Below are 25,907 nucleotides of genomic sequence, written 5' to 3' on the forward strand. Positions count from 1 at the left end.
TTCCCTTAGTTTTTAAATTGTTTTGTCTTTTAGAGATTTTTTTCCTTTTTGAGTTTAATGTAATGTTGATATTTTGAAAAGTTTACTGCTATATTTGAAAATCTTTGGGCTTGTAATGATAATTTGTAACTCATATTTTGTTTAATGAGAGAGAGAGAGAGAGAGAGAGAGAGAGAGAGAGAGAGAGAGAGAGAGAGAGAGAGAGAGAGAGAGAGAGAGAGAGATGAATGAGCAGATTGATAACAGGTACAGGTAAGCGCCCTTGTAATACATCTTGTTTAACTTATGGAAAGAACTGGTACCTGGAATAATGATAATAATAATGATAATGGTAATAATAATAATAATAAGAGGGGTGGTGGTGGTGGTGGTGGTACTATTGTTGTTGGAATAATAATAATAATAATAATAATAATAATAATAATAATAATAATAATAATAATAATAATAATAAAAATAGTAATAATAATAGAGTGGTGGTGGTGGTTGTACTATTGTTGTTGTTTTTGTTCTTTTTTTTTTCTTCTTCTTCTTCTTCTTTGTGTGTGTGTGTGTGTGTGTGTGTGTGTGTGTGTTTACAGATTAAAAAAAAATAAATACCTTTCTTCTTCTTCTTCTCTTCTTCCATAACAGGTCATAGAAGGTTATATTTATTATGTGAACTTGATCAGAGAGAGAGAGAGAGAGAGAGAGAGAGAGAGAGAGAGAGAGAGAGAGAGAGAGAGAGAATCTCTCTCTCTCTCTCTCTCTCTCTCTCTCTCTCCTCTACGAGTCAGTAAGGATTAGCTGTGTATAATTTCACCCTGAAATAGAGGGTGAATGGAGACGTGCCTGCAAAATAGTAGTAGTAGTAGTAGTAGTAGTAGTAAAAATATTTAATTATATATATATATATATATATATATATATATATATATATATATATATATATATATATATATATATATATATATATATATATATATATATATATATATATATATATATATATTTAAAATAATTACTCTCTCTCTCTCTCTCTCTCTCTCTCTCTCTCTCTCTCTCTCTCTCTCTCTCTCTCTCGACAATATTGAAACAAAGGCAGAGAGAGAGAGAGAGAGAGAGAGAGAGAGAGAGAGAGAGAGAGAGAGAGAGAGAGAGAGAGAGAGAGAGAGAGAGAGAGAATAATTCTTTTACGATATATATAATTAATTTTTTTTTACTACTACTACTACTTTTTTTTTAATGTGGGAAGGACACTGGCCATGGGCAACAAAAATCCAATAAAAAAAAAATGCCCACTGAAATGCCAGTCCCATAAAAGGGTCAAAGAGAGGTGAAGTTTCCAGTTCAGATTATAAGTAAAGGACAGACCGAGGATGTTCAGTGTAGAAGAGGGAGACAGTTGAGTGTCATTGAAGAAGAGGGAATAGTTGTCTGGAAGGTTGTGTCGAGTTGATAGATGGAGGAATTGAGTTTTTGAGGCATTGAACAATAACAAGTTTGATCTGGAATTGAGTTTTTGAGGCATTGAACAATACCAAGTTTGATCTGCCCCAATTAGAAATTTTAAAAAGATCAGAAGTCAAGCGTTCTGTGGCTTCCCTGCGTGAAATGTTTACCTCCTGAAGGGTTGCACGTCTATGAAAAGACGTGGAAAAGTGCAGGGTGGTATCATCAGCGTAGGAGTGGATAGGACAAGAAGTTTGGTTTAGAAGATCATTAATGAATAATAAGAAGAGAGTAGGTAACTACTACTACTACTACTACTACTACTATTTTGCAGGCACGTCTCCATTCACCCCCTAGTTTAGCGTGAAATCATACACAGCTGATCCTTGCTGACTCATAGAGGAGATAACCAGGAGAGAGAGAGAGAGAGAGAGAGAGAGAGGTTTGTTTTTTTCAATATATTAATTTTTGATTAATTGAGAGAGAGAGAGAGAGAGAGAGAGAGAGAGAGAGAGAGAGAGAGAGAGAGAGAGAAAATTTTCCTGTGTAGTTTTATTGGCACACCAGCGAATCGGTGATGTCTGTTCTGTAAAGCCATCTGAGCACCACCAATACTACCTTCCCCACAGCAGTGTCCTCCCCCTCCAGCAACAGTTTGACATTAGTATTACTTTTTAATTTTAAGGTTAGATCAACTGTATTAGATCAAGTGTTATGATGTAACACAAAGACAAGCCAGGCATCATTGTTGTTTACTTTATTCATATTGTATGTACTTAGTATTATCAAACATTAGATGCTTTGAAATCACGATAACTGCTTGATCACAAACCAGAATCTTCTGTATTTAATGTAGTAAATATGGTTCCCTTCCTTTGGCATATGCTGATACTGCAAGAATGCACTTCCATATCCCTTGCATGTAGCATTATGTAATAGTTAATGAGTGCTGTATATCACAACTGCCAATATTCCTCCTGTGATAGCAGCCTTGGCATATTCTAAATATCCTTACATACACTGTTTCATTGAGTACAATGACAACTAATCTAAATAATTAATAAATAAGTGTGTAATGTGCTCTGGAAATACATGCACAGGAGTTAACGTTCTTTTTCTGTACCTAACAGGTAATAGTCAAATTACATGTTGTTATGCACCATTTCAGATCACATAGTCAGACTTATTGATGACTTAAAAGTAATAAGAAGTTAATTACACATTTTATCATTTCTATTAACCATGGTTAAAGTACCCTCGCCTTGTAAACTGGACAGTGGTTGTAAACCTACATCCCCCTACCCTCCCCACACACCTCTTACCTTCCACAATGCCCCATTCCTTACTGCTCACCCACAATGCCCCTTCCTTACCCCTCCCTTCCAGTAATGGATGCTTCAAGCAAAGCTTAACACTAGTGTTTTGTAGTTACTTTCTCACCAGTTGTGACAACGCAGGGTGGACTTTGCTGGAGTGCAGTCAGCTGTATACATTAGCTTCCCATATCCAGAAACTCGTACTTTTTACATTTATGCCTGGAATTGTGCCTGATCTGTTTTCCAACCAGAATTTTTTTCACTAGTAATAAATGTTAAAATCTTACCAGTTCATCTGATGACTTTGAGCATCTTGGCAAAAAGATCTCTAATCCTTGTTGGTCTCCCTCCTCTATATTGTTTATATGGCTCTACTGCCATCTCTAAATACTTAACTCTTCTTGCATGCCCTTGCTGACACCTCCACACTGGAAGATTCAAGGGTTGTCCTTCTTCACTTCCCCCTTAAATTATGCCTCTTACAGAAATTATTTGTCATAATGTTTTCAAAGCAGCAGTGCCTGCTGGTTTGATGGTGGCCATGGAGTGAAATTGCTGCCAGACTCATGGAGTTCCAATGCTGTCAAATTCATAAAGTTGACCTGTGGCCATGGCAAGTGTCAGGTTCCTATCATATATTTTTTCAGAATAACATGCCTATCCTTGCTAATAAAAACAAGTGTGTTGAAAAGAAGTAATCCTCCAATTAATATAGTTATATCAACAGCACCTTTGTGGGCTGTTCAGAGTGGAGATTATAATGACTTGGACAAGAGTGACAGCACTGCAAGAAGTTACAGAAAAAATGGGAAAAGCGGGGTATATTAGTATATTTTGAAACTTCCACAATATTGTCACATGATGTTGGAACTATGGGTTCTCACCAGAAAAGTATGCATTATCTGGGGATTTGAACATGGGACCTTTTGTTTGTTGGATGGTTGTGCTACCCATTGCACCACAGTGCCCTCCTGTGACAACTTGCACATCTCCCCTATGAGGTCATCTCCCACATGCTCTTGACCTATGATAGTGCATCCTGTGGATATTACTCATTGTGCCATGTTGAAGCTATGTAGATGTTACCCAATGCACTATGATGATGCTAGTGGCAGATCTGCCCTTGAACCTAAGTAACAAGAATTCTTTCATAAAATAGAAAATATCAACAGCTCTCAAACTCTCCCCCTGCACAACTATACAAATATACAAACTATACAAATGCATTATATGTACATATTTATATTTATATCATGTATTATACTTTTTCTTAATCTCTCTGACTGTCACCATATGCCAGCTAGGCAAAGTTGGGTACTTCCACAAACTGCAAATTCTACAAATGTGAAGTATGGTTTTTCTTTTTGCAGTTTTATGATTGTGACAATTATCAGTATTGCAAAAGTAACCCAAATGCAAATCTGTCTACAAACTTTTTGCATGGGTAAATTGACCACCTGGCAATGTCAAGGATGGTGTATTATTCTTTCCACCATCTGCCATCAAGCCATCCTGTTAGGAGTCAGTTACAGAGATAGTACAATTAATACAGTTCAGAGCTGCAACCTATCAGTGTTCTATTTCATGTTGATTCTCTATATATTATTCATCCTACAATAGTGCCTTATTTTGCCTTAAAAAAAAATTTTGACACAATAGTTGAAACTATCCATAGTTAAAACATATGTGTACCACAGATGTTGGGCAATTTTATAGATTTTGCAGTTGTGGAAATAAATTTGCATTTGTGTTGATCAGCACTACTGTCAGGGAAGTCCTGCAAATAATTGCCACACTTTACCATACTTAGAACTTATGTTTTTCACCTCAAGTGCAGCAAATGACAAAGAAAATAAAACAAATTTGCAATAATGTGATTTCTTTTATTCCTGTTTCCTTATTTAGCAAATAGGCACTACAAATTTGTTATATATTTTCAGATGCCTACTCACTACTGCAGACCACCACAGACAAGTTAGAAGTCCCAGGATACTGAGATACAGTACTTAGAGTGGAATGGGATCAACTTGTATAAGATATATACATGCATTGGCAGAAGAGCTCCAAAGTTTGCTTAATGTTGTAGATGAGTATGGAAATGACTGTGATGTGAGATTTTAGTAGTGAGAAAGCAAGCTGATGATGGTGAAAATATTCCAGAGGAAAAGAGAAATTCATGATGGAAATTGGGAGGGAATGAGTTGCAACAGACTGATAAATGGAAGTACCTGGGGATGTGGATGAGTCCAAACGGGTGTGTAGAGGTGAAGAATGAGAAAATAGATGTAGTGAACCAGTGTCTGGGTGAACTAGTAAGTGCAGCAAGGATGAGAACAAGTAAATGTGATGTACTGTGAAAAATTTGGAAGAGCTTGGTTGCTCCAAGCATGTGTGATTCCATGGGATTTGATTGAATTAGAGAAATGAAAAATAGGGCAGCATAGAATGACAAGGATGGCACTGAATGCACCAAGGTATGTAGCAATGGAGGCTTTGAGAAAGACCTGTGAAAAGCATGTGTGTTAGATTAGAATGAATTGGTGATGCAAGATTAATGAGAAATATGTTTCTGTGGGATATTAGGAGAAACAGGTAGGGGAAAAAAGTGTGTTAAGATGGTAGCAAAGAGAGTCATGGAAGCTAATTGGGCTTTCCAGCATTTTCATGGGAAACATATTAAGTGTGACTGGAATATGATTGCTTTTCCTACAGGAGTTGCCACTACATACAGGTTTGGCCACCTGTAGCATTAAAATCAAGACAGGAGAAAAGCTTGTTTTGGAGCTGTGTGTGGACATTCTTCTGAACTAATCAGACTCGTTTTTTTAAGATTTTCCCTGCCTGCCCCCAACCTTGTGTGGAAAGCTCTGTCTGTAAGATGTCTGTGAGCAACTGTGGTGTGTGACTCCCTGGCTGTCAGAGTGAATGCAGTAGCATGTGAGGGATATAAGATCTGGTTCCTCAGGGCCTGTGTGGGTTTCAAGGCCAACACTAAGGCACTGGGCCATGACAACTTAATGTATTTCTGTGATCCCTGCAAAGAGATGACTAGAGACATGGAAGAGACACCGCTGCTAAAAGGAAGAGAAAAGTGTACAGACAGAAGAGAAAGACAGACAGAGGAAAGAGTGCTAGTAATGGGCAATATGAATGCATGTGTAGGAATACTAGAACAGGTGAACAAGAATGGTAAAAATGCTTGTGGAGTTTGTTGGAAAATCTGAATGTTACCTTGGCTGAGGAACATGTGACTTGGAGTGGTAGGGAACAAGAATCAGCTATTGACTACACATTGGTGAATGGAAGAATGTGTGAAATTGTCACACATGTGGATAGATGAGGATAGTATGGTTGATATCGTGTCTGATCACAATGTGCTGGTTGTTGAGTACCTGGTGCATGGTGGGAATGAGGTGAAAGTGGCAAGTAAGAAAAGGAAATGGAGATTGGGAGATGTAGGGTGAGGGAACTTTCAGGTTAATCTGAGTGAAAGAAGCTGGCATGATGTAAGTGTGCATGATGTGGAGCACCTGAATGAGAAACTGGTTGAGGACATGCAGAGTGCTGCTGAGAACCTGATAGGGTTTGTGAGAGTAGGCAGAAAAAGAGAGTAAGTGAACCATGCTGGAATGAAAAATCAGAGAGGCTAGGAAGGAGCAAAAGAGAATGAGTAGAGTGTAGATGGCTGAGGAAAAAGAGGCAAGAAAGTGATGAGGCAGAAGATGAGTATCAGAATGCATGGGGAGCATATGTGAAACAGCAGCAACTAACAAGGTGAATGATAATAAAGGCAAAAGTGAAGTGTGAAAGGGATATGATTGTGTCTTTAAGGGAGAATGGCATGAAAGGTGGCTGTGAATGGTACAAGTTCATGAGAAGTGAGAATATGTCAGGCAGTGTTGGTGAGGAAAGCCTGAAAGTAAATGGTGAAGCTATAACAAAGAAGGAAGGAATCAGGGAGGCAATCAGACTGTTCTGGAAAGAAGTGGGTGGTGTAGGTGAGGTGTTTGCTGTGAGAGAAATATGTGTGACACTGGAGAGGAAGAATGCAGATGAACTGGATGAAAGAATCAGCAGGGAGGTGGAGAAATGTTTGAAAAGGTAGAAAAATGGGAAGGTAGCAGGAGCAGATGAGATACCCTATATAGGATGTATAAAAATGGAGTGGAAGTTATGATTGACAGGATGACTGAGGTATTTAACTAGGTGTGGGAGGAGGAGAGAGTACCAAGAATGTGGAATGAATGAATGAGTTGAAGAACTACCAACCGGTTGCATTAGTGAATACAGTAGGGGAAGAAAGTGTTCAGTGCAGTGTTGAGTGAGATTGTGTAAATGGACTGAGAATGCTGAAAGTTTCAGGTGAGGAACAAAATGGTTACTGTGGGGAAGGAAAGCTGAGGATGATATGTTTGTGGTGAATTAAATTAGAGAGAAAAAGAGGGATGAAGATAAATTGTACTTAGGTTTTCTGGATACAGAGAATACTTATGATAAGGTGAATAGAGAGTGAATGTAGAGTCTTAGAAAAGATTGGATTGAGTGCAAAGATAGTCAACATAGTGCACAACATGAATGTTGACACAAGAGCTAAATCAGACTAGGAGATATAGAAACAGACTGGGTGAAGTAGTGAGAGAGGAGTTAGGCAAGGATGTACATTGTCACCAACCCTTTTCAGCTTGTATACAGAGGAGTTAGCAGCCAGAATGAGAAGAATGAATGCAGGAGTAAGTGTGGGGAATGATAAGATGTGTGCTTTTTTATGCAGATGATGGTGTGGTTATGAGTAAATCGGCAAATAAGCTCCAAAGTTTGTTGGATGTTGTAGATGGATATGGAAAAGACTTTGGAGTTAGGTTTAGCAGTGAGAAAAGTAAGGTAATGATTGTGAATAGGTCGGAGGATGAAAGTAATGTGGTATGGAGAACCGGAGAGAATGAGTTAAAACAGGTGCAAGAATACAAGTACTTAGGGATGTGGAGGAGTCCAAATGGATGTGAAAAGGCACAGAATGAAAAGATAAGCTTGGTGAACCAGTGGGTAGGTCGAATGGGAAGTGCAGCAAGGATGAGAACGAGTAAGTAGGATGTGGTGAGATAAGTGTAGAGTGTGGCTGTGCCAAGTATAATGTATGGTATGGATGTGATTGCATGGAATGGAAGTGAAATTGTAAGTTAAAAGTGGGCCAGCATAGCAGAATAGAGTAGCAAGGATGGCACTGAATGCACCGAGGTACACAACAGTAGAAGCTTTGAGAGATGATAAGGGATGGAGCACCTTACTTACTTACAAAGTGACACTTGGGTACAAGATTAGGCTTGAAAAAATGGATGATGCAAGAATAGCAAGAAAGGTGTATCTGTGGAATGAAAGTGAAAGCAAATGGAGGAAGAGGTGCATGAGAATGACAGACAGAAATGGTTTATAAGTGGTGCGGGGAATGAGGATGGCTGGGAGAAATCAAAATGAGTGTGAATGGGTCGTGTCAAAAACACCCCAAAACACCCTTAAACATTCAAAAAATACCAAAACACCCCAATCCCATCAAAACAGCCAACACACACTTTTTAAAACACCCAAAAACACCCCAAACACCTACCAAAGCACTCCAAACACATCACACACCCCAACACACACCCAAAACACTCCAAACACACACCCAAAACACCCCAAACACACACCCCAACACCCAAAATACCCCAAACCCATCAAAACATCCCTGATTCACTGACACACACCAAAAACACACACAAAAAAAAACACTAAAACACATTTTCACCCACCAAAACACTCCCAAATGCTCCAAAACTTAGCAAACCTACCCTTAAAACACCCCCAAACACCCCAAAAAACAAAATTACACACACCAAAGACCATAAGACACCTCAAGTGTCCCAAAGCACCCCAAAGTATCCAAAAACACCCCAAAACACTCCAAAACACTAAAAAATAAGTTAAAAACACCCAGATAACACACAAACTACCCTTAAACACACCAAAAACACCCAAATAAACTAACAAACTACCCTTAAACACCCCAAAAACATCCCAAAACACCCAAACCAACACAAATTACCTTTAAACACCCCAAAATCACCCCACAACAACTCCCTTGACACCCCAACACACCCAATCTCACCTCATAGGACGTCATAACAGGACTGGCAGGACTCGGACAGGGCACCCTTCCACTTCCACAGCCCTTCTGATCAGCTCCCTCTTCTCCACTCTCTCACTCTCCATCCCGTGGTACAGCAGCGTGGGAATCTGTAGGGGCAAGGGAGAGAGAGAGAGAGAGAGAGAGAGAGAGAGAGAGAGAGAGAGAGAGAGAGAGAGAGAGAGAGAGAGAGATTGACTGACCTTTGCTCCTGTGAATTTTCCTTCTCTCTCTCTCTCTCTCTCTCTCTCTCTCTCTCTCTCTCTCTCTCTCTCTCTCTCTCTCTCTCTCTCTCTCTCCATTAGACTGGAGCAAAGTTTTTTCCTCCTCCTCCCAGTTGGTTTCCTCCAGTTTGCTCTTCTCCTCTATCTTCAAGGTGAGAAAATTCTTCTCTCCATCTGCGGAGGGGTCAAGGAAAGGTGGTGGAGGAAGAAATGAGAATGGAGGAGAAAAATGGAGTAAATAGATAGATAGTTAGATAAATAAATAAATAAATAAATAAATAAATAAATAAATTTATTTATAAACACAAAATAAATAAATAAATAAATAAATGAGAGAGAGAGAGAGAGAGAGAGAGAGAGAGAGAGAGAGAGAGAGAGAGAGAGAGAGAGAGAGAGAGAGAGAGAGAGAGAGAGAGAGAGAGAGTCTAGGATTTAAAACTTACAATTCTCTCTCTCTCCTCTCTCTCTCTCTCTCTGAGAGATAGACAGAGAGATAGTCTCTCTCTCTCTCTGAGAGAGAGAGACAGAGAGATAGAGGTCATTATTTGGGTGTGTTAGGTTAGGTTAGGTTTGAGTGGGTTTGTATGCGAGGTCATGTGAGGTCAGGTCAACCCTTATACTTACCATCTGACAATTTGGTGAGCTGTACCTCTGCCTCCTCCCTCACTGGTAGTGGTGGTGGTGGTGGCGGCACAGGGGAGGGCAGCCTGCTGTGGGATGAGCTGCTGTGTGACCTCTGCCGTCTGCAATGAAGGACAGGTCATTAGTTAACTGTGGTGTGATCCAAGCTGACATGACCAGACCTGACCTAACACAGGACAGATTACACTTATTACCTCTCCCTCCTTCCCTCCACAGCCTGCAGGTCTTGATATATATAGGTATACTGCAGCACCACCCAGGCCTATGGTAAGTGGAGAGCAAAGACAAACACAAAAAACTCAGACTGGTGCATCTGAATGCCGTGTGCTGTGCTGTTAAACAATAAATAAATAATCATGTTAGAATAATATACAGATTAACTCAACATAGGCCTAAAAAATTACCCCACAAAAATACCGTTTCTCAAATAAACATGGCGCTTAAAAGTATCCCTTATGATCTTGCAGGGAAGGTCAGGTTAGTGTCCCTTAACGAGGGGCAGGGGGAGAGGTCCACAGGGGCCCGTCCAAGGCTAGGTCAGAAAATTTTCGTGGGTGATTTTGGTGTAAACGAGAAAAAAAAAAAAAACTTCTCTTAAAGTAGATTCATCTCGTAACTATGCACACACACACACACACACACACACACACACACTACAGGCAACACAAGAGAGGCGTCACTGGCTGCACAGGGAAGCAATTTACGTGAGGTCTAAAATATCTGGCTATAGAAGGCTGGCGTTCCGTGTGGCGCGCGCACGACCAACACACAGCAACACCATTTCTCAAGAGTAAGTATGTATTGTATCTTATTCAGCACCATCTCAGCCACTCACCTTCTCGTATTTGGTGATGCCTGCGTGTGCCTGGGTGTCTGTATGTGTGGTGGCAGTCGTCACAGCCAGCACCTTGCCCTACACGAGCATGCTAGGTGATTACAAGCACACTGCATGTTCACATTTTTAGCGCAAATATCTGGCCTGTCTCACTTCCCAGGGACGGTTTTTTTTTTTTTTTTTTTACTAATTACACTACTTTTTATATATATTTATCGGTATTTTCTAGGTTATAATAATTAAGAAATGTTATATTATTCATTATCCATCGGGTTTATCTTACATTAGTGTATTAAGGTACTAAATCCTATAAAATTCTATATACATCTTTATTTCTTTGCTTTTTTTTCCAATGTAAACCTTTTATTTCTAATATTTTCCGATGTAAAATAAGATGATATATTTAAAAGACTTCGTACTAGTCATTATTTATCAAAGGTACCCTCAAATAGTGCAGTTATAAAGAGACCGTCCCTTTCTCAACACTGTACCAAGATCGCCATTACGCACAACACTGTACCAAGGTCGCCATTACGCAATGTTGACAGCTTAGGAGTTATATATAACAAAATGACGCAAGAAATTTAAAATCCACTTCCTCTTCCTTCTCCTCCTCCTCGTCTTCCTTACCCTCATCCTCCTTTCTTTCCCCTCCTCCTCTGGCAAAAAAAGGGTAAGAGGAGGAAGAGGTAGTAAACGAATATAATGAGAAAGAGGAATAAGCAAATTAGAAGAATAAAGCAAGAAATAGAGGATAATAATGATTTAAAACTTAGTATCTATCATTTTCTTATCTCTCTCTCTCTCTCTCTCTCTCTCTCTAGGAGCAAGCAAGAGGGAGCCTGGTACCTCTGAGGGGTGCGTGCGCGCGTGTCGGGGAGGACTTAACCCCAGGAATATGATAAAATAAATGCAGTCACCCCGCACAGGCAGGCACGGGGCGACGGGCATCCCACCATCCGTCACACACACACACACACACACACACACACACACACACACACACACTGAAAAGGCTTTACCGAAAGTGACGTGGATTTTCAAAGGTGTTTTTTACGGTTCTGGTGAAAGATTAACAAGATTTCTACACTGTGAACAGGGAAAACACTCTTGAGAACACGGCTAGTCATCTATGTGACCTTGGAAAGTAGAGAGAGAGAGAGAGAGAGAGAGAGAGAGAGAGAGAGAGAGAGAGAGAGAGAGGAGAGAGAGAGAGAGGAGAGAGAGAGAGATGGACGGATAAGGCCCCTGTACAGAGTTAGGCAGCTGGGTGTGGGCGTGACAAAAGCTGGAGATGACTCAGAATAAGGTGATCTAACACACACACACACACACACACACACACACCGAACACTGACGGATAGAGACTGGAATGTCGAACGCCAACTGAGCAGAGAGTATGTTTGTGCGACGGTGTTCATGTTCAAACCGAAAAACATGTGTTGTTAGAGTGCACAATGACTGCTGATCTACGTAATAGTTATCAAATGCTCAGATTTGGCGATATAAATGACATAATGGAAGAGAATATCTATATACAGGAAGTGTGTAGCTATATTTTTGAAGTACTGAGTATATACGTATAATATGTAAGAATCACCTCTACATCAAATGCATGTTTGTGACTTTTCATGGACAAAAGTACTTGTACAATTATTTGTTCTTTGTTTATTTTGTAAAAGGATTCTTTTGTCAATAAACAACTAACTAACTAGGGGCGTCCCGGGTCCAGGTGATGACGTCACACTCAAAAATACGAAGTGAATTTTAAATTTCTTGCGTCATTTTGTTATATATAACTCCTAAGCTGTTAACATTGCGTAATGGCGATCTTGGTACAGTGTTGAGGAAGGGACGGTCGCGTCCCTTCCTCAACACTGTACCTGCAACAATTGCGAAATTAACTGCGAAATTTAAACCCCTCGCAAAAAATGGAGCTATGCCGGAATGCTTAATATATTCTGATTTGTCAAGTAGTTTAACTCTTATTGGGAATATAAAACCATTCCCAGCCTTACTAATAATAAAGATATTTTAAAAGAACAGAATAAAAAAAATTGAACATAAACTCGATAAAGAGACATTGTAAAGTCAACAAATCTGATTTATTAGGAATATAAAACACTTTAAAAAATGAAAACTATTTTTACAAATAATCAAAAGTTCGTTACAAGTTGAAATAAAGAAATGAAAAATTAATAAATGTCAACTTTTCACTTTTCACACGCCTATAAATCACTGTAAAACTCCACATATCCTACTCATCAGGATCATAACACACTTTAATAACCATAAACGATTTTTTTGAGCCAATAAAATCTTGCCTGGAGGCTGAAATATATAATTGTTTTTCTAGGGCGACCTTAAAAGAAAAAAATAATAACAGAAAAAAGCAACACTTAGCTACGCTAAAACCACCTGATGATCAACACATTTCTCTCAACACACTTATGGAAAACACTCAAAACATCACTAAATATTTTCACAAACCACCTGATGATCAACACATTCCTCTCAACACACTTATGGAAAACACTCAAAACATCACTAAATATTTTCACAAACTATAACAACACACTTAAAAGAAGCCGCAATATACAAGTTTTCGAGATAAAAAAAAAAAAAAAAAAAAAAAATATTGGAATCGAGCCAAACCATCATGACGGCTGTGGACCGGGGCCTCAGCTGAAAACAAAGATGGCCGCCTCCTCAGTCATTATTTAAAGTAATTTTGAAGGCTATATATCTACTTTCTGGCTTGATTGATAGTGTATGTATGTGTGTGTGTGTGTGTGTGTGTGTGTGTGTGTGTGTGTGTGTGTGTGTGTGTGTGTGTACTACTCAAACATAGATTACCTTATCCCACTGGTCTTCCCCCTTCCGTCCCTTACCTGCTCCTCCCAGCCTTCTCCCCAACTCTTTTTCCTCTTTCCTGCTTGTGCATTAATAATAATAATAATAATAATAATAATAATAATAATAATAATAATAATAATAATAATAATAAACGGCTTATTATTAAGGCAGTTAACAAACTGAAAATGTACATAGGTGGTGGGGGAAATACTTAACAATCCTAAAGGTAAGTCTAATCTAGAAGGGATTGCATTGTGTGTATGTATGTGTAATTAGGTAAGGTTTTTGCCACGAATGGCTACGTGTGGGGGTGCTGTGGTGGGTCATGGCAGCGTTGTTGTTCTTGTTCTTGTTCTTGTTGCTGTTGTTGGTGGTGTGTGTGTGTGTGTGTTTAAGGACAGTAACCTAAGGTAAAGCAGCACGATCCCCTAAGGACATTACCGGACACAAGGTACGTCAGGTAATACACACACACTGTACTTACAAGGCTTGCCACACTGCAGACACTGTGCAGACTGCGGTAATAAGCCGTGTCAACACAAACTGTGCCGCTCAGTTGTCTTGCAAATGTAATATTAATACAAATCCAGTAATGGTGATGGGAGAGGAGAGTAATAGTTATCATGAAACGGTCTCTCTCTCTCTCTCTCTCTCTCTCTCTCTCTCTCTCTCTCTCTCTCTCTCTCTCTGTCACCATATTCAAGCCCCATTACTCCCGTGCCACATTAAATACGTACCCATCCACACCCATTTCCTTGTGACACTTATCTTTCAGCCTATTACACTCTTCGTCCATTTCCACGTGTATCTGAGTGTATGTCCAAACCTCGCCTTTCTCAAATAGGTTTTCATACGAACGTAAGAAAATCGAGTGTTTGTGCAGGAAGCCATTAAGCCTACACGTGGCGCGCAATCCCTGTAGGTAAACGTGGCTGTCCATTTCATCCTATCATTTTTATTCATAAATTCGTCTTGTCTTCTTTTAACACTCCTATTGACTCGGCGCTAACAAGATGTTTATAATTTTACCAAGAATTCAACTTCTACCTGTCATGTGTTACCTAGGAAAAAATCTCTCTCTCTCTCTCTCTCTCTCTCTCTCTCTCTCTCTCTCTCTCTCTCTCTCTCTCTCTCTCTCTCTCTCTCTCTCTCTCTCTAATTAGCGCCACCTGGTCGTGTAACATCTGCCGCCACACCTTTCCTTCACGTGTCACTAATAACTTCTCTTAGGAACATTTACGTGCAAAATACATAAGAGACCCCCTCGACACACGAAGCTCAACAGAACATGAGTGCGGAGCCATAGCATTACTACAGCAGGGGGGTGGGAATATAATGGGGGGGTAGGATTTTTATGTGATTGGTGGGGAAGGAGGGGTAAAAGGGGGGATCTGAAACTTGATGCAGTCTCTCTCTCTCTCTCTCTCTCTCTCTCTCTCTCTCTCTCTCTCTCTCTCTCAAACTGTAAATGTGATCTATTATTATTCTGTTTAAAAATTACTAGTTTTCTGTAGAAAAATGTAAACAAGTAAAAATAAAGAAAACGGGAGATAAGAGAAAAAGAGAAAATTGAAAAGTTTTAAGAGCAACTTGTTCAGAGAGAGAGAGAGAGAGAGAGAGAGAGAGAGAGAGAGAGCAGTAAATTCAAACACCCTTAAATTTTTAATCCAGTCCATCCCTGAGACACCATTTGCTTTGGTTATCGTCATTTAGCGCAGCGCCGTTCGACTCTGCGCCGCTATATGTCCTGCCCAGGGTGATGGAGAATAGATTGTGGGTGAAAAGGGGGATGGACTTAATAGATACTGTACAGGGGAGAGGCGGGAAAGCCAGGACAAGCCAAGGGGTGATAGATAAGGGAAGAGGTGGTCCATGGAAGTTATACTGGGAGTGACTGTGTGTTGCTGGGGTGGAGCGGTGTGTGTGTGTGTTTTATGGGGATATAGAGGTCTCTCTCTCTCTCTCTCTCTCTCTCTCTCTCTCTCTCTCTCTCTCTCTCTCTCTCTCTCTCTCTCATTTCCTTCCGTCCTGTTTCCTCCATCCCCTTCGATCTCCCTTTTCATACCCTCCCTCCCTCCCCTTCCTCAATATTTCCCTTTACAAACACTTCGCTTTTTTTTCCCTTCTTCCTCCCTTCGTTTCCCTCCATTTCCTCTTCCCATCCGTATTTCCACTTAAACCTAAACTCCCCTTCTTTTTTTCCCTCTTTTTATTCCCTTTTTTCCTTTTTTATTTTTTTTTCTGTTATTTCCCTTCCTTCCGCTTTTGTCTTTCTATTTCCCTTCCCGATTTGCATTCCATTCTATATCTTATCCTGTTTTTTTCCTTTCCTTCTCTCTTTCGTCTGTCAATTTAAAATTTCTACGTTTCATTTTCTTTTTTTTCTTTTTCTCTCTTTCGTTAAGGAAAGAGTACAAAGGGAACAGTAAAAATGAGTAGACAGGGTTAAGAAAAGATTAGAACAAAGTAGGAAGGGTTAAGAATTAGAAAGGGAGCAGAAGAGCAGAGGATAGTAAAAAAAAATAGAAAGTGAAAAGAGTAGAAAAGAATAGAAGAAAGTAAAAAGAGTAGAAAAGAATAGAAGAAAGTAAATAAGAGCAGAAAGAAAGTCTGGAACATGGAAAAAAAAATGGTTACGATATAGACGATACATAAAAGAAAAAAAAATTCAGTACTGCAGGAACAAAACAAACAAGGAAACAATAGAAAGAAAACTTGGGAAAGGAAGAAAAAGAATGTTACGAAATACGAACGATGGAAAAAAAGGTCGAAAGTTGAAATATAGGAATTAAAAAATTTAATCCATGTTTGTTTCCATTCTCGTTAAAGAAAAAAAAATAAATAAAATAAAGAATCGTATCCGGATTACAACACGTACTGAACGGGATCGTAAATTAGGGTTGTGTAATGGGACTGGAGGAGGAGGAGGAGGAGATGAAGGAGGAGGAAAGAAAAACCGAACACGTATGAAGAGCGAATATGGAGGGAGAAAGAGAGAGAGAGAGAGAGAGAGAGAGAGAGAGAGAGAGAGAGAGAGAGAGAGAGAGAGAGAGAGAGAGAGAGAGAGAGAGAGACCAAAACAATTTCAAACACCTAATAATTTTCCCTGCTTTATTTCCACCTAACATTTTCCCTCCCCTGCTAAAAAAAAAAAGTACCCTAATTTCATCCCCCCCAAAAAACAACCCTAATATTTCCCTCCTAAGTTTCCCTCTCCCCATTCCCCTGACCATTACCTCTTTCCCCCGGCAATTGACTTATTTCCTTCCCTGCCAAGGAGAATTAAATACGGTTTCCAGCGATACGAGATAAATGGTAGGGAAAAAAAGAAAAAAAGGGAAAAATAAAGGAAAATTACCCTTAAGCCGAACTAATGCGAGATTCAAGTCTGTCCTTCAGAAACCCATACTGAAGGAGGAGGAGGAGGAGGAGGAGGAGGGATGATGATGATAAATGAGAAAATAAAAATAAGGGCTTTGCGTAATTAAGCCAGAGAGAGAGAGAGAGAGAGAGAGAGAGAGAGAGAGAGAGAGAGAGAGAGAGAGAGAGAGAGAGAGAGAGAGAGAGAGAGAAAGCTTTAAATTTACGTACACTAGTCTCTCTCTCTCTCTCTCTCTCTCTCTGTAATAATGAAGGAAAGACAGTTGGAGCAATGGCTGTTGTAGTAGTGGTGGTGGTAGCAGTAGTGGCAGCAGCAGCAGCAGTAGTAGTAGTAGTAGTAGTAGTAGTTGTAGCAGTAGTAGTAGTAGTAGTAGTAGTAATAGTAGTAGTAGTAGTAATGGTGGTGATGGTGGTGGCGGCAGAGTTTACCTAGCAAACGGTGGTCGGGTGGCTGGCTGTTGGTGGTGGTGGTGGTGGCGGCAGAGTTTACCTAACAAACGGTGGTCGGGTGGCTGGCTGTTGGTGGTGGTGGTGGTGGCGGCAGAGTTTACCAAGCAAACGGTGGTCGGGTGGCTGGCTGTTGGTGGTGGTGGTGGTGGCGGCAGAGTTTACCTAGCAAACGGTGGTCGGGTGGCTGGCTGTTGGTGGTGGTGGTGGTGGCGGCAGAGTTTAACCTAACAAACGGTGGTCGGGTGGCTGGCTGTTGGTGGTGTGTGGTGGCGGCAGAGTTTACCAAGCAAACGGTGGTCGGGTGGCTGGCTGTTGGTGGTGGTGGTGGTGGCGGCAGAGTTTACCTAGCAAACGGTGGTCGGGTGGCTGGCTGTTGGTGGTGGTGGTGGTGGCGGCAGAGTTTACCAAGCAAACGGTGGTCGGGTGGCTGGCTGTTGGTGGTGGTGGTGGTGGCGGCAGAGTTTACCTAACAAACGGTGGTCGGGTGGCTGGCTGTTGGTGGTGGTGGTGGTGGCGGCAGAGTTTACCAAGCAAACGGTGGTCGGGTGGCTGGCTGTTGGTGGTGGTGGTGGTGGCGGCAGAGTTTACCTAACAAACGGTGGTCGGGTGGCTGGCTGTTGGTGGTGGTGGTGGTGGCGGCAGAGTTTACCAAGCAAACGGTGGTCGGGTGGCTGGCTGTTGGTGGTGGTGGTGGTGGCGGCAGAGTTTACCAAGCAAACGGTGGTCGGGTGGCTGGCTGTTGGTGGTGGTGGTGGTGGCGGCAGAGTTTACCTAGCAAACGGTGGTCGGGTGGCTGGCTGTTGGTGGTGGTGGTGGTGGCGGCAGAGTTTACCTAGCAAACGGTGGTCGGGTGGCTGGCTGTTGGTGGTGGTGGTGGTGGCGGCAGAGTTTACCTAACAAACGGTGGTCGGGTGGCTGGCTGTTGGTGGTGGTGGTGGTGGCGGCAGAGTTTACCAAGCAAAACGGTGGTCGGGTGGCTGGCTGTTGGTGGTGGTGGTGGTGGCGGAAGGCAAATTTTAATTACCCAGTGATTAAGGGAGGCACAAGCTTCCAGAAGGCGGCAGGCTGACTACACTCCGACTGACACACACACACACACACACACTCACACACACACACACTGAGCTGAAAGGATAATACAAATAAGAGATAGGATGACACACACACAAGGTTCACAAGAGATGGAAGGACTAAACAAACAAGAAGGGATACGAATGTGCGAAAAACAGTGTGTGTGTGTGTGTGTGTGTGTGTGTGTGTGTGTGCCCCAAGCAGTATAGTATTGAAGGGAAAAAAGAAACAGTATTGTGATATATATATATATATATATATATATATATATATAAATATATATATATATATATATATATATATATATATATATATATATATATATATATATATATTTTTTTTTTTTTCCGCTGCGTCTGTCTCTCCCGTCCCTATTTTTTCCTTCTACTCATGGGTTTTATTTGTTTTCCTTTCTCTCTCTCTCTCTCTCTCTCTCTCTCTCTCTCTCTCTCTCTCTCTCTCTCTCTCCCCCCCGACACAAATTGCGTCGTGCAGTGAGGTCAACCATCATCCCTTTGTCTGCACAGCCCAGCCCCTGCCGTGACCTCGGCCAGCATCCCCACCAACCACGCCAATACCAGTACACAAGAAACGAAAATAAAAAGAAACGAAGAAAGGAAGAAAGGGAGGGAGGAGGGAAGGGAAAAAATATGTCCAGAGTAGAGAGATACTTAACGAACAGTACTCACTCTGCCACACTCCACACGCTGCCAACACTACAGTAATAAAAAAAATCCATAGGAACACAATCTGCGCCGCTGTATTGTCCTGTACACGTAAAACTGAAGTAAAATAAACCCAGCAACAGTATTTACACTCACACTCCACCGCGGTGGTCAAGTATGAACAGAGGAGTGAGCCGTGATGAGGTCTCCCTGCCAGCCTGCCTCCTATCCCACCACCACCACCACCACCACCACCGTGACGTGCCGTGATACCATTGGTCAATAGGACAAGGAGGAGGAGCAGGAGGAGGAGGAGGAGGAGGAGAAATATATGTTGATTCATGGGACAAAATCTCTCTCTCTCTCTCTCTCTCTCTCTCTCTCATAAAAAGATAGTATTGATAATAGTAATGGCGGTGGTTGGAGTAGTAGTAATAGTAATAGTAGTAGTAGTAGTAGAAGTAGTAGTAGGAGGAGGAGGAGGAGGCAGGCCACGTGATCGCCTCAGTGATTAACCTTCTCAGCCAAGTCAGGTCAGGTCAAGTGAGGTCACAAGTAGTAGTAGTAGTAGAAGTAGTAGTAGTAGTAGTAGTAGTAGTAGTAGTAGTAGTAGTAGTAGTAGTAGTAACATCAATAATAACAATGATAATAACAGTAGTAGTAATAGTAGCAGTGATATTGAGAGAGAGAGAGAGAGAGAGAGAGAGAGAGAGAGAGAGAGAGAGAGTGAGAGAGAGAGAGAGAGAGAGAGAGAGAGACAAGCAAGGACGAAACAAAAAATTCAAACAAGTAAATGACAAACACTCAGAGATAAAAGGAGGAAGGGATAGAGAGAGAGAGAGAGAGAGAGAGAGAGAGAGAGAGAGAGAGAGAGAGAGAGAGAGAGAGAGAGAGAGAGAGAGAGAGGAGGGAGAGAAGGGGATATCAGGGGGGAAAAGTTAGAGGAAGGAGAAGAGGGGAGGAGGGGGAGGGAGAGGGAGACGTGAAGGACTGGGTGGAGGAATTAAGGTGGAAGAAGTGTAAAAAAAATGAGAGAGAGAGAGAGAGAGAGAGAGAGAGAGAGAGAGAGAGAGAGAGAGAGAGAGAGAGAGAGAGAGAGAGAGAGAGAGAAAGGGGGGAGGGGCATTGCTTGCTACTCTTGTCACACTCTATTCCCTTATCTTCTCGAAGCTTCTAACACACACACACACACACACACACACACACACACACACACAGAACCAGCTGAATACTCTTGGATTGGTTCCCGTGAGTGGTTTTGCACACATGGAACGCTGGGAATAATGTGCTAACAATTATTCTTGAATGTAAAGAGATTTGCTAGGCTCGTATTCACTGAAACTCGTGGATCCATAGAGACTGTGTGAGTTGTGTGTATTGTTATTGTGGGGTGTCAGTTTTACATCCACTGCAAAAGAGGATGGCGGCGTTTTGATATTAGAAGCTACTTTAATTTACCCCTTTATCCCCTAATGACACTTACATGTCACCAAAGGCAATTTACCTAGCCAGAAATTAAACATGAATGCACTGAACAATAAATAACTAAACATTAATGAACAAAGTATAATCTGAATTTGTGCCAGAAAAGAATAAATAAGTGAATAACACAAAACATTTAATCATCATTGCAGTAAGTGTGTGTCTGGAAGGTACGTCTGATCTGAACCTGCACAAGACCATTCTATTCAGCTTGGAAGAAGCCATAGCAGTGAAAGGGTTAAGTGTGGATTACATGTTATATTTGATGTGACGTTCAAGGTAGAGGTGCGAGGCGTGGGGCAGGGTGAGGGAAGGGAGGGAGGAGCGTGGGGTGAGGCAGGGTGAGAGGGAAGGAAGGGGGAAGTGCGAGGCGTGGGGCAGGATGAGGAGGGAGGTGGAGCAAGGCGTGGGGCAGGGTGAGGTGGGAGGGGAAGGTGCGAGGCGTGGAGCAGGTTGGGGGTCCGTTAATGATTCCCCTTGATGAGTAGTCCGCCTCATCAGGCCGTCGTGTGTGGCGAGGCGGTGCGTGAGAGCCGAGCACAGACATTTAACGAGCTGTTGCTTGTGCGTGGCTTATATTCAGTAGCAGCGTCAGTTGTGTGGATAAGACGAGGGACGTTGAGGGAGTGTTGCTCGCTGCTTTGCTGCGTTCCATCTCACAGAAGAAAATGCCGTTCGTGATCCTTTCCAAAATTATTACGGACATTCCTTTTAGTAATCCTGAATAGGTAACTGACATGTAATACTGAATAGGTAACTGATATACGAGTATATTAATGTTAAAAATGATATATATGTAGCATTTACTATTTTTTAACAGATAACATTTTTTTGTAGTGGTAGTTTTAAAGGGAGTTACCGAATAACACCACTCCCTGACATTTGCCCTGTAGAACGTGTTGCCTCTCTCGTGATGTAATAAATCGCACTGCATCATATCAACACCATAACAATACGAGAGCATGAAGAAAGTTACAGTCAGAAGTCGTCAGTTCCACACGAGGCAGTCCCTGAATAAAACATGTATGCCTGAAATGTGGTGTGCCAGAATAATACCCACCAGTTCAGGCTTCATGTCCCACACCACTCAACATTCCACACTCACACTGACGATGGCCACTGTCTAATAAATAAAAGTAAATAGATAAGAATTAACTGTCTTTAGGAAGCAGTTTACTAAATACTTCAAGATTTATCTCCATCCAGCCACCGTTCCTATTTGTAAATATATCGAATATTCTTTTAAGACTCGTGTTGACTCGGCAGTAACAGCTAGTCGTCTGCCACTCTGAGAACCACTTTGTCCGTTACTTCTTTGGTCGAGACAATCGCCAGTAATGTTATTGTGATATGCTGACGGTTAAATCATAAAGAAGGGAGGAAGGGGCAATGTTCACAAGAGAAGAATGTCCAAAGAGGGTATAAATCAAGGAAAATGTCCGGAGGGAAAATGCCCAGAGTGGGAAATATGCAAAGAGGGGAAGTGGGAGATAAATTAAGGAAAAAATATCTAGAGGGGAAAAATGTGTAAAAAGTTGATAAATTAAGAGGCAAATATGAAGAGTGAGAATATCCAAAAGGGACAATTGACTAGGGAGGAAATGTCTGGAGGAGGGAGGGGATATACAATAGGGAAGATAACATGAGAAGAAATATACGTATGGAGGGGGAAGATATCTGGAAGACAGTATACATTAAGAAGGATACAACTGTAAAGGGAAGCAAGCTGTCTAAAGACCCAGCATATATTAAGGAGGAACAGCCTGACGGAGAGAGAGAGAGAGAGAGAGAGAGAGAGAGAGAGAGAGAGAGAGAGAGAGAGAGAGAGAGAGAGAGAGAGAGAGAGAGAGTACAAAAGCCCAGAGGTAAGACTATCGAACACTCGCCTCTCGCTCATTGCAAACGGGTGAGTTCATTGTAAATCTGGTAGTGTGTTGTGTGGAGCGGCATTTAGCTGGCGTATTCTTCCTTTCGTAACTTTACTGCTTGGTCTGTCTGTCTTTGTGTGAATAAAAGAAGAGAAAACAACAAATCCTGGCACGTACTCTGTAAATCGTCCACCCTTCCTTCCACCACTCCACCTATTCCACCAGCATCACTCGTCCACCAGGCATTTTTATTGTATGCTCAGCGAAAACAGAATTATACTCATTATGGCATTTTATTACTTGAGTTCAGAGTGAAAGGTTGCATGTACCCAATGAATCGTGAAGGAACGTAATGGCGTGCTGTTTGTGGGGCTGTGTTGGGAGGAGAGAAAGATGGCGAGTGAGTGAGTGAGTGGGTGAGTGAGTGGGTGAGTGAGTGAGTAGGTGGTTCTTATCAGTGTCGTATTGAATCATTGCTGGGTGTATTAAGATTAAGTTAGGTTAGATTAGGTTAGGTCAACTTTCCATTTCTGTAGTAGTATAGCTTTTGGTTCGGTTTGCTTAGGCTGTGTTAGGTTAGATCAGGTTAGCTCAGGTCAAGTCAGGTCATGCCTCCATTTCTTCAATAGCATACTTTGTAATTAGGTTAGGTTAGATAGGTTTGGTCATGTCATATCTCCATATCTTCAGTATTAGAGCTTATGAAGGTGTAGTTCTGTCTTTGATACTACTACTACTACTACTACTACTACTACAGTACCGATATAATCTTTTGACTCATTAATGGATAGGTCAAAACGCTAGAGGAAGAGTGACGGTTCAGTGAGCAGTGTTTACTCATCTTATGTTATGAGTGCCTGGTGGGCGACCTCTCCAGTCCATTGTATTCTTTCCGATGTGATGAGAAACTCCCTTTGTAATTATGGACAAAGGAATTTTTGGCGATTGATTTAGCTTCTAGTTGAGGAGTGTAAGGTATTACTGCTGCTGCTGCTGCTGCTGCTGCTGCTGCTGCTGCTGCTATTGCTGCTACTGCTGCTGCTGCTGCTGCTGCGGCTGGGGCTGCGGCTACGGCTGCTGCTGCTGCTGCTGCCGCTGCTGCTGCTACTGCTGCTGCTGCTGCTGCTGCTGCTGCTGCTGCTGCTGTTGTATTTCCATTACAATAATACAAAAGAACAAAAACATGAAGTAAACTTCTCTACCAGTGAAAAGCAGGCGAGGGTTGCTTCTCGGAAGGTGATTGGCTGTTGAGTCCTTGGAGTGGTAGCTTGGAGTTGGTTGACGTGGCGCTGGAGGTTGGCCAAGTGTATGCTAAGGCCAGGGTCCACCAACCATCTCTCTGTAAGATTAGTCACCATGGTGAGCCTTCAGGAGCACATGGTCTATAATAAGCGCATCAAGAAAACTCAGAGTGAATTTGCCGCAATGAGCCACTTCGAGTGCTTGTCGCAGCAAAGCAGCGAGATGGAAGTTGGCAGCGACTCAGACGAGCAGCCTGAAAAGGCGTGTTGCTTCTCGTGGGTCCGTTGTTGCTTCCAAAAGCTTTGCCGACGACTGAGGAAGCGGAAACGAAGCCAGCACCTCGCCGTCTCCCTGCCTCACGGGGAGACAGGTGCTGAGGAACAAGACGCCGCCTCACCTCCTCCACTCACTGACTGCTGTGAGATGGAAGAGGAACAAAAATGTAGTGAGACTGTAGACAACGTACACGTTCACACACCAATAACAGACTCAGTCGAGCCAGATTTGAGACCCCTTGGTCAAGATCAAAACACAAGCACGAGCACGCCACCATTCACCGGCTTCATCTCTCCAGTTATCGTAGGCGTGGTGTGGAAAAAGAACTTTGCGTGCACTGGTGAACACAATGAGTCTATAAATAAGGAACTGGAGAAGAACAAGCCACTCAATAACATCATGAAAACGAAACATAATGAACGGAATGAGGCTGTTGAGGAGGAACACGAGAAGAATAACAACCTGAATCACTTGAACGATGAACTAAAAGCAGAATGCACCACAGTCTCTCAGAATGAAGGTAAAGGAACAGGCAAGATCCCAGGAAACCACTCCACGGAAGGGAAATACATAGCATGCGAAGAACAAACTCAGAACAACGCAAAAAGAACTCGGCGCCATCGCAGGAAGAAAAACAAGAAAAAGTCTCAAAATAACGAGGGAAAGGAAACGAATATGATGGAGGAGGAAGAGGCAAAGACGGCCCTCCTCGTGCGGATGCTGGAACAGGAGCGTGGCGAGGAACACATTTGCGTGGAAGAGAAAGTGACGATGATGGAAGAAGAAGAAGAGATGGAAACAGGGAATGAACAGATGCTGGAAGAGAGGGACGAAGAAAAGCATGATGTTATCGAGGAAGTGAAAGTGTGTGACGGTCATTCATCAGTTAAGGAACAGACGGAAGACAAGTCCGCGACACACGAAGAACAAACTCACAAAGCAAAAAGAACTCGTCGCCGTCGTAGGAAGAAAAACAAAAAGATTCAAAATAATGTTAATCACTGCAATAACCAAAGTACTTGCACGATTAAAGAGTCCTCCCGTGCAGAGGTGCCTCCACTCCCTGAAGAGGTACCAAACATCGTCAGTGTGACATTGCTAACTATCACTGGAAAAGGACCAGTCACTGGCGTGGAACGAGAGGGCGCAGAACACCACAGGGACGAAGAAGAGAGCGTGACGTTAGTGAAGGACGAGGAGGCAGTGCCAGTAGTGCCAGAACTGATGCTGGAACAACAGGAAGAGGAGGCGTGGGTGGCGGAAGAGCATGAAGTGCTATCCACAGAGCCAAAGCAGGCAGGAAATCAGATGATTCTGACGGGTGACCACAGCGATGAGGAAGATGAAAGTAATATAATGGAAGAGAAACAGGCCAGGACGATCCTCCTAGATTGCACGCTGGAACAGAAAGGTGAGCAGGAACAACACACTGGCGAGGAAGAGGAAGTGACGATCATGGAAAAAGAGGAGGGCATGGAGAGAGAGAATGAACAGAAGCAGGGGCAGAAAGACGAGGAAAACCAAGATAATGACGAGGAAGGGAAAGTGACGATAGTGGAAGTGTGTGACGCGGCGTGTACAATTCAGGAACAGTCGCGGGAAAACGAAAGTCTGGAGGCTCAACACAATTTGCAGGAAGAAACTGTAGAAGCAAAGAACAACAACAACAACAACGACTCTTGTTTCCCTGCTGGCGACACTCTCGAGGGGGAACCTGCTGCTGAGCAGCAACATGAAGCAGCGATTACTGAGGTGGAAGAACACATCAAGGAAGACGTGAACAGGTCCCCAGTCGCCGTCATAGATCACCACCTGAAACGCCAGCCACACCACCACACTGCACCAATCACACAGCCTGCATCATGGCAGTATCCGGCGCCTTCTTACAACGGCTCCCTGCAGGCTCTTCGCCAAGAAGTCCTGGACTTCCATCGCTGGGCGGGAGGAACGGAGGCGGAGTCCCGGCGCAGGATGCGCCCCGTGGAAGACGTGAGGGGCGTGGTTGGTG

At 42.3% G+C, this 25,907-nt stretch overlaps 1 protein-coding gene across 2 annotated transcripts in view; it reads right to left on the minus strand.

The window, feature by feature from the left end:
• The window catches only part of LOC135098607 (band 4.1-like protein 4), a 15,488-nt gene extending 6,389 nt beyond the window's left edge, over window positions 1-9,099 (minus strand). The window contains exon 1 of one of the 2 annotated variants that reach the window (XM_064000962.1): window positions 8,890-9,099. In XM_064000962.1, the coding sequence (XP_063857032.1) occupies window positions 8,890-8,904 (15 nt within the window). In that variant the 5' untranslated portion in view covers window positions 8,905-9,099. The remainder of the gene's footprint in view (window positions 1-8,889) is intronic. The other variant, XM_064000961.1, reaches the window with a different exon arrangement.
• Window positions 9,100-25,907: the final 16,808 nt, after the last annotated feature.

This window comes from Scylla paramamosain, unplaced genomic scaffold (genome assembly GCF_035594125.1).
Source record: "Scylla paramamosain isolate STU-SP2022 unplaced genomic scaffold, ASM3559412v1 Contig70, whole genome shotgun sequence".
In the NCBI taxonomy this organism is placed as follows: domain Eukaryota; kingdom Metazoa; phylum Arthropoda; class Malacostraca; order Decapoda; family Portunidae; genus Scylla; species Scylla paramamosain.